Source organism: Medicago sativa, chromosome 1, assembly GCF_051527215.1.
Source record: "Medicago sativa cultivar Bolivia chromosome 1, Bolivia_mono, whole genome shotgun sequence".
Classification (NCBI taxonomy): Eukaryota; Viridiplantae; Streptophyta; class Magnoliopsida; order Fabales; family Fabaceae; genus Medicago; species Medicago sativa.
The window spans coordinates 5442419-5454846 of NC_140749.1; the positions used below are offsets into that span (position 1 = coordinate 5442419).

Genomic DNA, 12428 nt, shown 5'->3' on the forward strand with positions numbered 1-12428 from the left:
TTGGAAGCACGTAGATAAAACTTAAACTTACAATCGAACCCTGGGATTATACCTCGAACGGGTTTGTAAGAAATTGGCAAGAAAGGTGAGTACCAATTGACACCTGGTGAAAACAAAAAATCCAACGGTTTTTATTCAAAACTTTGCTGAAAGACAACCACGAAAATTGCTCACTCAAGGAGGAAATTAGATACATCACATTTAAGGGATATAAAACATAGATACAAGAAAAAAGAGAAATAAAATATGTTGTTTTTGTTATTTTTATGTTTGTTATGCAAGTGTGTATGTGTTTGTGTTTGTGTATGTGTGTGTGTGTTTTTTTGTTTAGTTTTGTTTAATAAACAGTTATGATGAGTTGGTGAATGAGTATGAGGTTGTAATTGAATGGAAAGTGAATAGCATGAAATTAAAATATTAAAAGAACAAAAATAGAAGAATGATACATGTGAAACCATTTGATATATACAGTTTGTTAGATAAGTCAATGATATTAAGTTTTAGTATATTTCACTTAATCTTACTGGTTCTTATTAAATATGATTATAACACATAAGAAGGTTAACCTTTCAAATTAAGTTTGGTGTCGATGTTGTTGTTATATTCTTGATCTTCCTGCCATTGGTTATTATATCACTTTTGAAAAGATACTAAATGGTGGCAAAACATGTTCAGTTATGCACAAATAGGTTTAAGCCCTTTTCGTATAGACATGTTAATACTGTTTGTGACTCGTATTTGTGATGTTGGTGGGACTTTGATAGGAATAGATAATCATATTCAAAGAAAATCATAATCACTTTTGTTCTCTGATGTCCTTAGTAAGCATTAGCATTTGGAATATTTTGGACATGTTATCTCTGAATTTGTTTTTGAATATTGAATGGTTCAGATGCCTATAGAATTTTTTGAATATTGTAATTATTATTTAATTAAAGAAAAACATAATCACTTTTGTATTCAATGTCCTCGGTAGGCATTAACACTGTTTACAACAAACTCTTTTAAATCCCTCCTTTTTTGGGCGTTGAATTGAATGGTTCAAAGCCACTCATTCTCATTGGTAACTCTATTCGTTGGATATAACATGAATTCATTTCTGTCTTACATATACCACATCTCATATTATCATTCTCATCATTATCGCATTGTCTTTATCATCACTAGCGGTCGTTGTTCCTTAAACTTTTATATCTATGTGATGATGATTGATGAGCTAGAGCAATTCGTTATGCGTGTGTAGCTTCTGAATCGTCCACTTTTCATGAATCTTTTAAATGAATTTGCAATAAAACAATTATGAACCAAAAGGTGTGCATGATTGGGGAAATCATGGTTACCACTAAATGTTGAATAATTGGGATCCAAAGGTATCATTTGATCTATTTTTGTTCTTTTAATTTCTCGTACTAAATTTTTACCTCCATTACACCTATGACCCAATAAACTCCACCATCTTGGTGGCCTTTGTAACTGCCCCACATTTCCAGTTGTTTGGGTTTCAAAGGAATAAACCCAACCGCCTCAGGAACGGTGAGGGTGCATGTAATTGTTGTGTTTAAACACTAACTTGCCTTTAAAATATAACACATGACTGTGAAAATGTTGTACCTCGTATCTAACATTAGTAATTTTTATAATGTAAGATGTAAGGTACACTGTTTTCATAATCATGTTTTATTTTTTAAAGACTTCAATTAAGTGTGCCCTCACCATACCTTTGCCGATTGGGTTTTCCCCAATGAAATTCAACCACTTGAAGTTGGTTGGGCTGCTACAAAGACCATCGAGAGAGATGTAGTAGAGGTAGGAATTTAGTACGAGGAGGTCTATGTAATTTGGGTAGATTTTGTTAGTTTTAGTTTTTGAGTTGAACATGTAAGGATGTATCCATTGCTAAAATCATATATAAGGAAAAAAAGAACGAAAAAAAAAAGAGAAATGGTATTGAAGGTAAGACATTTTTTAGAAGAAAAAATCAAAGGAAGAAGACAAAGAGTGTAAACTATGTTGTTATTTTTATATTTGTTATGGCAGTGTGTGTGTGTGTCTGTTTTCTTTTCTTTTTTTGTTTAATAAACCATTATGATGAGTTGGTGAAAAAAATAATTATGAGGTTGGAAGTGAAGGGAAGGCGAAGAACATGAAATAAAAGAACGGTTGAAAAATTAAAAAACAAAAATTGAAGGATGATACTTCTGGGACCATTCGATATATGAATTTTGTTAGACAAGTTAATGATATTAAGGTTTTTTCTTTATTTGTTCATAATTTTTTTGGTATATTTCACTTGGTCTTGCTGGTTCTTATTGATTGTGATTATAATACAAAAGAAGGTTAACTTCACACAAATTAAGTTTGGTGTCAGTGTTGTTATATTCATGCTCTTCCTTCCGTTTGTTGTTGTATCGCTTTCAACTCGAAAATATACTAAATGGTGACAAGATGTGTTCAGTCCTGCACCAAGAGGTTCAATCCTTCTTCAGCATGGATATGTTGGTACTATTTGTGACTTGTATTTGTGGTTTTGTTGGAACTTTGACAACAATAGATAATATTTTGTCAGATAGAAACCTCACTCAGATACTCAATGAAAAACATAATCACTTTTGTGTTCTGATGTCCCCAGTAAGCATTTGTATTTGGAATTATTTAGGACATGTTTCCCCTGAATTTGTTTATGAATATAAACCCTTTTTGGATTGGCTTATGTATAGTTCATTTGAGCTTATTTTATGGCATAATGCTTATTTTATAGCCCTTTCTAATATACCGAATCTTCGTTGATATATAACTGCATTTTCTAAGTATATACTCCAATAGCATGCAAATATGTGACATGTTACGTGACAGTACACCGATATATAAAATGCTTTAGCTTTTTATTTGTTCAAATGGATTAAAAAAAAAAATCTTGATCAGACTATATTCATTTCACGATCAAACTCCGAATTACCAAACATCTTCCTTAAAAACCAGAGGTTTACCATAAAAATAACAAGTAAATTGAATTGTATACATTTGTTTATCTCCATGAATATGTTGTGAATTCGACGACCAAAAATCGCACCAATAATCAAAATAACCACACGGGCAATAAATCTAGATCTAATCTAGTATCCAAGTGTAAAGAAATTAGTTTGTTCACCAAGGATTTGTTCAGTCAGTCAGGACCAACAATGACCTACATATGAAGGAGATAGATCTTGTTCAATTCGATATCAATGAGTTTTTTACAAGAAAGATACAAAATAGTTACAAGAAATTAACTTCCACAACAATCCTAATTTTTACACTTTTTCTAATCTTTTTTCGTGGTCAAGAGATATTATCCAACATGTTTCTCAATTGTTTCTCAACTATAGAAACTAAAAGAACCAACTCTTGGCCTTTGATTTCATAAGGATCTTCTCTTTCGATCTTTCAAGATTCAGCCAAGTTGCTCACAAACGATTCTCTTCTCATGTGTTCCCCGACCTTATGAATCTCTTCCCAAAATGCACAAACTCTTTCTTAAGAACCCCCTCTTTTGGTTCCCTTAGATCCACATCTTCATCATTTGAATCACATTCGAAGACCCTCAACCTTTAGCCTTTAACTTCCCAAAAAGTTATCTCCTTTGGTTACATGAGATTTTTCATGGTGCTTCAACGAATGGGTCAAAAACTGTTTATATAGTGTTTCAAATCCAAACAAATCGCATCACGATTTTCTAAATCACTCCATGATTTGAACTCATACGCAGTACAGTATCGAACATGATCCAAAATTGTGTACATGATTTTCATAATCGTGCCTCGATTTTTCCATAACCAAATTAAACCTCCAAATTGTTGAACCAAAATCATGTCACGATTTTCTAAACCGCACCGCCATTTTTTCAGAACTACAAACATCAAATTTTGAGTCAAAAATCAACAATTTCTTTAGATAGAAATGTCATAATCAGTATCTTCATGTGAAGATTTCAAACTGCAAACTGGCTTCATGAAATCGTGAGAAAGATAAATAGTTGACCTTTTGATAGTATATGTTATTTTCTTCGTGATCTATTTGATTTTAAACTATTTTAGTCAGTTATCGGATTCCCTACTTTATATTCAGAGTAATTCAAAAACTGAAATTAAAATGTTGCAGATCAAAGTTTTTTTATTTTAATTGAAAAATGTGTTCGGAGTTAAATAATTGAATCAAATGAACACTTTTTTCTTGACAAATATCCAAATAAATCACAGCCGTGAAACATATAATTCGTGCTTTCAACTTTACTACAACCACTTACACAAAGTTGATCGTTACCGTTAAAACGACCTCTTCTGAACAAATTGTCTTTGTTAGAAATTCAATTGTGATTTGTGCAGCAATCGCCAAAAAAAAAGAGTGACCTCCAATGAAATTGTTTTATGCCAAATAATATTAGTAAAAACAGTCACATCGCGATGAGTACATAATGGAATATAATCCTTGTCAACAAGTGGAATATAATTCATTCTAGAAACACATGAATGTCCAGGATCACTTGAAAGTAGTTTCAGTGGATATAAAGAAGAAGAAAAAAGTCAAATCTAAAATAAATAAATAAATAAATAAAGGTCTTACTTGAGATGTTACGGATAAATCATGTAACAATAAGTCAAATCTCATTATGCTATGCAAGTCATACCATAATTAAGACAAACAGATCGAAAACTACTTCTTATGTCCCTTGTTATAGAAACTACTAACAAAAATCATGAGTATTGATAAAATATGTTGGAGTAATAAAGATGTCTGAAATGTATATTAATTTTAGATAAAATTAAGATATAGAGGCAAATATTTGTGTTACTTAATTTACACTTCTATCACAAATTGTTGTCGATTTTCAAATTGCTGAGCATTCCCTTCTCCCCCCTATTTGTTGAGCGCACTTTCACTTTTGCAAAAGACTATCTCTTCTATTTCACTCCTTGTTGATTTATTTTTTTTTAAAAAGTATCTTATATTCAAAATCTTCTTATTCAAAAACATAAGTGTTAGAGAAGTGGTGGAAGTCATTAAAAATTTGTCTTGGCGATAAGATAGCTTATATTCAAAATGTTGTCACAAAATAGTTGTACAAATATAATCGCTCTTTTTTTAAAACCAAATTTTTTTCCTTTCAGTTTGGGTGGTTGTGGCTTGTATTTTCCGTTGAGTTGTTTCGGTGGGGTGAGCACTGCTTGTACTTTATCTTATAGGCAGATTTAATACCGCTTATATTTATCGTCAACTTATTAATAAAATTTGATTGTTGTTCAAAAAACAATCTTCTTATTCGGGTCAACATTTCCTACCTAAATGATTTTAAAAAAAGAGCGATGGTATTTGTACAACTATTTTGTGACAATATTTTTTAACTCTTTTTATTAGTCAAAAAACAATAGAGAGAGGAAATAAAAACATAATTTGAGTATGAGGGAGATAGTTGTTCAATATTTATCAGAAAATAGTTGTACAAATATCATTTCTCTTAAAAAAACCTGTATTGATATTAACATGAAAGTTGGTAAGAGAAAAAAAGTTGACACAAAGTGTGCACTTCTATCATTTGTGCTTTAGATTGGCAACAAGTCCTTTAGATTGGCAATGTTTTTCTTTGTATTCAGTCTATGAATAAGGATGAGATTGCAGACTTACCATGTTGCCTCTATGAGGTAAATTATTCAGTTGAAGTGCTATTTTTTTTTTTGGGTTGTGAATTGAATTGAATTGAAGTCTCTTAAAAAAATCAGACTTGTTTTGTTATTTGAAAATCATAAAAAAAATAAAAAATAATACAATAAATATTAAAACAATAGAAAGTATGACGGTGAAATTCTAATGTCGAATATGAAAGAAAGCCACTGTCCACAACATAAGTAATTTTCCATGTTACCAATTCTATCAATATCTTATCCTGAGAGATTATATATTTCACAAGCGGTTAATTTTACTTGTATTTTATTACGGAGAGAGTATATATTTTGCATCAAAATATCCTTTAACTTCATGAGAGTTCCTATTCACATGCGTTTCACATCAAAATTCATACCATGAAAATAATTATTGGGTTTGTTTGCTAAAACCCATGATTGATTGAACATTGTCTAAAATGTGGGAAAAACAAGGGAGGGTGACATATTAATACTCCACACTAGATCAACTTCCCCGTGTATAAATTATTTTCTCCATCTGATACCAATCGCATTTTCCCCCATTCTCATGGAACTACACCTTGCAATGTTGCAGTAGGGACCATAAAGATCTTGATAGCCAGACTGATGCAAAAAAAATTATACAAGAATAGCATTCAGGCAACATTACACCAATGATCACACCAACCAACATTTGGCAACAAATGTATAATAAGATAATCGTGCATAAGGCAATTGTGCTTGTAACCAAAAAAAAAAAAAAGGCAATTGTGCTTCAATCCACAATTCATGGAAGATATGTCATTGCTTTCTCATCTCCTTTTAAGAAATTCTTTCAAAGAAAATACTCGAGGCGCGTCCTGCAGCAAGAAAATAGGGAATCAGTTTGAATAGAGTAATGTGTGGACAGTAGTAGTTATAGCTCTTGTTGCAAAGGTGCACTTGTGCAAGTTCTTACATATTTTCACTCAATATAATATGACGGCCAATTAAATGGTTAATCAGTTAGACAGAAATTTGTGTCGGTTTAAATTGTATATAATAGGATATGGCATAAAATATGCACCCATCAAAATATGAAGTTGAAACAAGGAAATTATCAAATTGCCTATTACCTTTCCAGCCTCCTCATTTAAGCATTGCCTAACTACTGTGGCTTGCTGTATAAGCTTCTCCATTGCTGTGTAGTTGGGAAGGTTAAAGTATGCTGCCAATCACCAACATCACCGGAAAAAGAAAGGACAACTACGCATTATATTTAATAGGGGTAGAATAAAGTATTGAAATTTGTAATAAAATAGTCAAGTTAACTAACCAAGGATAGTTCGATTCAAACTATCAGCAAGCTGTTGACGATATTCCAAGCTAAGCAAATGAAACATTGGGGAATCCTCTGGCTCTTTATAAGCAAGAAGGGCCATAAAATCCTGCAATAAGGACAGCATAATATTCACATCAATCTTAAAACAAGCATAAACACGTGCAAATATGCATTACTAAATGGTTATGCAAAGAGCAAACTTACTTGAAGTTTTTCCGTATATTTTCCGTCCTTTCCGAAATCGCTCAACTTAGTCTGAGCAAAATCCAAAGCTTCTGTGCTGCCAATAACATAAGATTCTATTAAAGCAAAAAGTTTGCTACATACTCTCTTGGAATAAAAAATAATTTCATCTCACCATTTCCTAGAGCGGACAAGCTCTACAAAATGAAGGCTTAAAAGATCAAACAACAAATCTGTATTCTTCTCTAGAATTTCTGGCGTCAGCTGCTCAGTGAGCTCAATAGCCTTAAGTGCATTTCCCTCCAGTACAGAGTGGAAGATTTCTACAGACAGGAAATTTACTATCAGGGAGGCTTTACAACCTATAATATACTTCAATGGAAAACATCAACAATTAATTGCATATATAGTAGGACTACTCCCAGCATCTTCTGCGACCGATGTGTAGAGAAGGGATGGAAACACACAGAAGTCAAGAGAAGGCTATTTGCTATCTTAACTAAGGTGTGAAAGAATAAAACATATCCGTATACAAAAAAAAAGTCACCCAACATTGTCAAAAAGCCACATATGTTTTGAGTAAAAAGTGTTGTATCCTTCCCATTTGAGGTTCAGTACTCCAACATTGATGTTTTATATGATACAGATTATGCAGCAGTGATATTTAGGAAAGTTTGGAGAACTCAGCCAAGCAAAATGATATTAGGACCATTGGACAAGTAATCAAAAGTTATCATCTCAAACAACCTTCAAAACTAGAAAGAAAGAAAAATTCAACATACTTTTTCTTTTCTCCATGTTATCCAAATAATCGGTAGGCTGCTTCGCCCCAGTGCCGGCCATGAATGACTCCGCTGATTCTTCATAGCAATTATGTATAAGGTATGACAGAACAATGTTGGAGACATCCTTTTCATTTATTGCCTGTAAATACATTAATGTATTCATTATTTATAAAAATAAGCTAAATCATTTGTGACCAGAGAATATACACAACCAGGAAATCATAGTTGTCAATAGAAACCCAATAAAGCACCTAATAGGCTAAAGATTAACCATATAAGTAATGGTTCTGCTGGGAGTACCTATCCTGCATGAGCTCAATTTCTGTTTTATTCCTCTCAATGATAAGTGAAACAAAAACAAGTTCAAAAGCCAAACAAAAACTGAAATGCTTAAATTAAAATCATCTTCGCTCAGATAAACTAAGCAGAAAAATGGATCTCCCATAACAACAAACCCCGGTAACCTTGAGTTTATAAAAATTCAGAAAAACAACAAAAGTTTAATTTCTCAAAAATAGCATCTAACGAACATGATATTGAAACACATCACCCAAACACAAACTTTCAATCAGCAACATCATGGCAACGACCAAACTATAGAGAACATCTATGTTTTGACAGAAACTATATGAAACATCTTAAATACAATAAATCGTTCTAAATATCAAATAGGTAAAACAGAGTGGCCTTGCATATGCAATTAAGAATTCATAATTTCAATAAATTTCTGACATATCATACATTGTTGCTTGATTTGATGATGTGGAAAATTGGATGGAAGGGTTATAAAGGGTTTTGGCATTCACTCATTATTGTTTGGTAAATGGTGAAAAACAGGATTGGGCTTAGTTTAAAGCAAAGAGAGTAGTCAAATTTGAGGAATGGAGAGTAAATAAGTTGTAATATACTCTCAACCTAAGCAAATATAAATTAATTTAATTGGGCATCAAATTATATATTAGGGCACTAAAATCGGAACCTATGTTTACAAAACTCGTAACCCTTGGAGATTGGAGAACTGGTAAGAGAATAATCGAAGAGCAATAGGTACAAAAGACAATAAAAAGAAGTAGGGGATACATTACTTACAATATCATCGTATTGGCGAGGATCAACGTCCATGGTCGAATAGGTGTGGAATTGGGATTCTGCGAATATGCCTGCACAACTCACAAGATATATGGAGAAACACAATAAATGTCACTAACTCAAACTACCATATAAAGTTGTAACATTAATTTCACCATACAAATGATTGCAAAATTAATAACAGTAATAATAACAACAACAATAAAAATTTAAAACATAATTCATTAAAAATTATACTATTATACCAACGGGGTTGGGTCTAGCAGACGTGGCTAGACTAAAATTCAAATACCGGCCAAGAGAGTTAAGCTTATGCATTTTTAGTGTCACAATGGATTATTAAAAAAAATCCTTAAATTCCCAACAGTGATTAAAGAGGAAAGCTTTGAAGCAACGACACCTCAAATCGGAGGCGTGTCCCACACGTGTCAATGTTTGACACTAACACGTCAATGTCTGACACTAACACGTGTAATTACATTCAAATATAGAATTAGCTTTAACTCAACGTAATAAAACAAATAATGATATTGCTGCCCCAATCCTAGAATGCTGGTTACAAGCAACACAATGGATGAAGCCAAACAGTCCCAAAAAACTAATCACACCATCAACAACCAAAAATATCCCAAAATTAGTGGCCCAAAACAAGATTTATCGAATAAAGAACTAAACCCATCACAAGAATATGATTAACTTGGGATTTGAAGAAAATAGGGTTAGGGTTTGAAATAAAAATCGAGACTTTTTATTTAATGGTGAAATCTGATTAGTTCACTTACCCTTTAACAAGAATAAGAGCAGAGTGGTGGCGGCGGAGTGTGGTGGTTTCGTCGCAAACTGTGATGGAACGAAAATAAAACAAGGAGAAGAATAAATAACAAAGGGTAAGGAGAAGAAAAACGAGCAGGGGTGATCGGAAATGGTCTTACCACGTGGAGGAGGATGACAGAGATTTTCCGATATGGTGGCGTGCGGTGGTCGGGAACGTGCTCGACGGTGATGTTTGGGGAAGGGAGAAAATTTCACAAGAGAGAGAAAAATCCTTATTTATAAATTACTACTCCGTGTAATTTTAAATATGTTTGGTTTAACACGAATTGATTATGAATAAATATGAGTTGTAGATTAATAATGTGTTTAGTTTGATGACTGTGAAAACTGGTAGAGTTGAGTTTGGAATAATTGATTTTAATTAAAAGTCAATTGGATATGGATTAATTTATATTTGGATCTATTTTTTTATAGGTAAATTACACTTCTTCTTTGAGTTTAGAGAAAATATTTTACTTCACTCCTTTGAGTTCAGAGAAGCTTGATACACATTCTGCTCCTCTCTGGTGTTAAAATTTACATTTTACTCCCTCAATAATTTTCTTATTTCAAATAATCTAGCAAAAAAAATCTAACACACTTTGATGAAAAATAGTATCGAGGGTTCATTTTAATATAATCAATTTTTGTATATATATTTTTTGCTATTTTTTATTCACAATTTCATTAATATATAGTTTTAAACCTTGTTATAAAATATGAAACAACACAAAATAAAATTAAAATATGTGAAAAAATACTAAAGTTGATTAAGTATGGTTATTTAAAAGTGAATTTTACACTCCAAATTATAAAATTAATAACAAAATATTTAAATTTAATTATCATTGACATTTAAATTATAAAGAAATGAATTCGTTTTTTTTAAATGATGATTCAAAATTAGTATATATTATAAAAATATTTATTTAAGTTAAAATAGATTAAAGTGTAGTGCATATTTAATTATTAAGGGAGGGGGGTTGCAATTCAAACATCTCATAGTGGAGGGGAGTATAAATTTTACTTTTTAAAAGAGGGGAGTGTATATTTTAACATAAGAGGGGATGAGAGTGTAATTCAAGTTTCTTTTAAAAGAGGAGAGTGTAATTTACTTTTTTTTTTATATGTGAATGTTTATAAAAATTGATTCTTATAAGTTGATGTTATTTAGATCAAAATTGATTTTAAATGTGAAATGAGTAAATTATCCTTTTTAATTGTATTAAAAGTAAAACTAAATATTTCATTCTCATTTTAGATAACTAGTTGAACTTATCATGTTTGAACTTTTATTGCTTTACAAATTCATTTTAAGATAATATTAGTTTTTAGATTTATATATAAATTGGATGTGGGAAACCATTCATTAGACATTGTAAAGCATTTTTTTTAAGGAAGATAAGGAAAAGCGTGCGCACACGTATATATTTTTTCAATGAAGAGGTTTACATGTCCATGACGTTTAAAGGATTGACTTTGTAAGGTAACGGATAGAGTTCAACTTAAACTTTCAAATGAGATAGTTGCAAAATGATCATTAGTATGATTTCTCTTTCCTTTTTTTATTTTTGAAATTTTTGTTTTACCAGACTTATGGAGCAAGTTTTGCATTGCAATCTTGGTATTTTTGCTTCGCTTTAATAAGATCTTTCTTTTCCTAACATTGACATGTCTGTTTGGTTGCGGAAACTATTTTTTGGAGTTTGGTAAATATTTTATGGGAAGATCGCAATTCTCTAATATTTTCTCACTATACAAGGTTAGATCGTGAAATTTAGTATAAGGTGATCAATCAGGTGGAACAAACCCATAACTCCTTCAATCAATCTCTTCTTTTGAATTTGAATGAATGATCATTGTGGTCGTTTCAAAAAACAAGTTTTCATCGCAAGTTACTTCCAAGTGCTCTCGCTTCGCCAAAACGCGGGCTTTGCATAGGGGCATCATATTGGCACGAAATCTTGATATCAGGAACATTGTCTTTAAACTGATTCACCTCCACTTTACAATGTGGTCAAGAAAAGGTCATACCAATTACATTCCTCTCCTTCTTGTGCCTAAAGACATATCTTCCAAACGGTTTGAACCAACTTTATCTATTTTCCGCCACAGGAAACCAATAAATGTGACCATATGTAGGCTCGATGTGGCTTTTTTCTTCCTTTTCTATTTCTATTGTTGAGCACATAGCTTCTCTTTTAAATTCTCTTTTGATGTATAATGTTGGAGATTCTACAACCTATGAGCTTTCTTTTAATTTGTTTCCAATGGGAACAACAATCACAAGGGAATAGTTAGAATATTGTTTTTGAATTTATTTATATAAATATTATTCATGACACAAATCATAATCTTATGGAAAATACTTAGTTAGAGACAAACATAACACACCAGATTTAGGCATACCTAATTCAAATATTTGAAACAAGTTAATTTCTCTCGCTATGAGAACCTTCTTCAACTAATTGAAATTCTGAAAACCCAAAACAACATTACAAACTCGTTTCCCACAGAAAAACAACTATCCAGTAATGTCACGATGCTCTCTTCAATCCTCTTTATCTTTTTTTATTCCCTTTC

The 12428-nt window shown here is 31.7% G+C and overlaps 1 protein-coding gene across 4 annotated transcripts; it reads right to left on the minus strand.

The window, feature by feature from the left end:
* Positions 1-6032: 6032 nt before the first annotated feature.
* Positions 6033-10150, minus strand: LOC146951995 (LisH and RanBPM domains containing protein). 4 transcript variants are annotated; one of them, XM_085757358.1, is made up of 10 exons: positions 9965-10115; positions 9815-9872; positions 9033-9103; positions 7941-8082; positions 7334-7481; positions 7180-7255; positions 6970-7081; positions 6770-6861; positions 6419-6514; positions 6156-6385 (listed from the first exon to the last, which is right to left on the minus strand). In XM_085757358.1, exons 3-9 carry the CDS (start codon positions 9063-9065, stop codon positions 6467-6469), a joined length of 651 nt encoding a protein of 216 aa, XP_085613484.1. In that variant the 5' UTR covers positions 9066-9103; positions 9815-9872; positions 9965-10115; the 3' UTR covers positions 6156-6385; positions 6419-6466. The 4 variants fall into 4 exon arrangements, with proteins under 4 accessions (XP_085613471.1, XP_085613489.1, XP_085613479.1 ...); XM_085757345.1 differs by having other exon boundaries at positions 6033-6514; positions 9965-10138; XM_085757363.1 differs by having other exon boundaries at positions 6033-6514; positions 6770-6899.
* Between the last annotated feature and the right edge of the window lie 2278 nt (positions 10151-12428).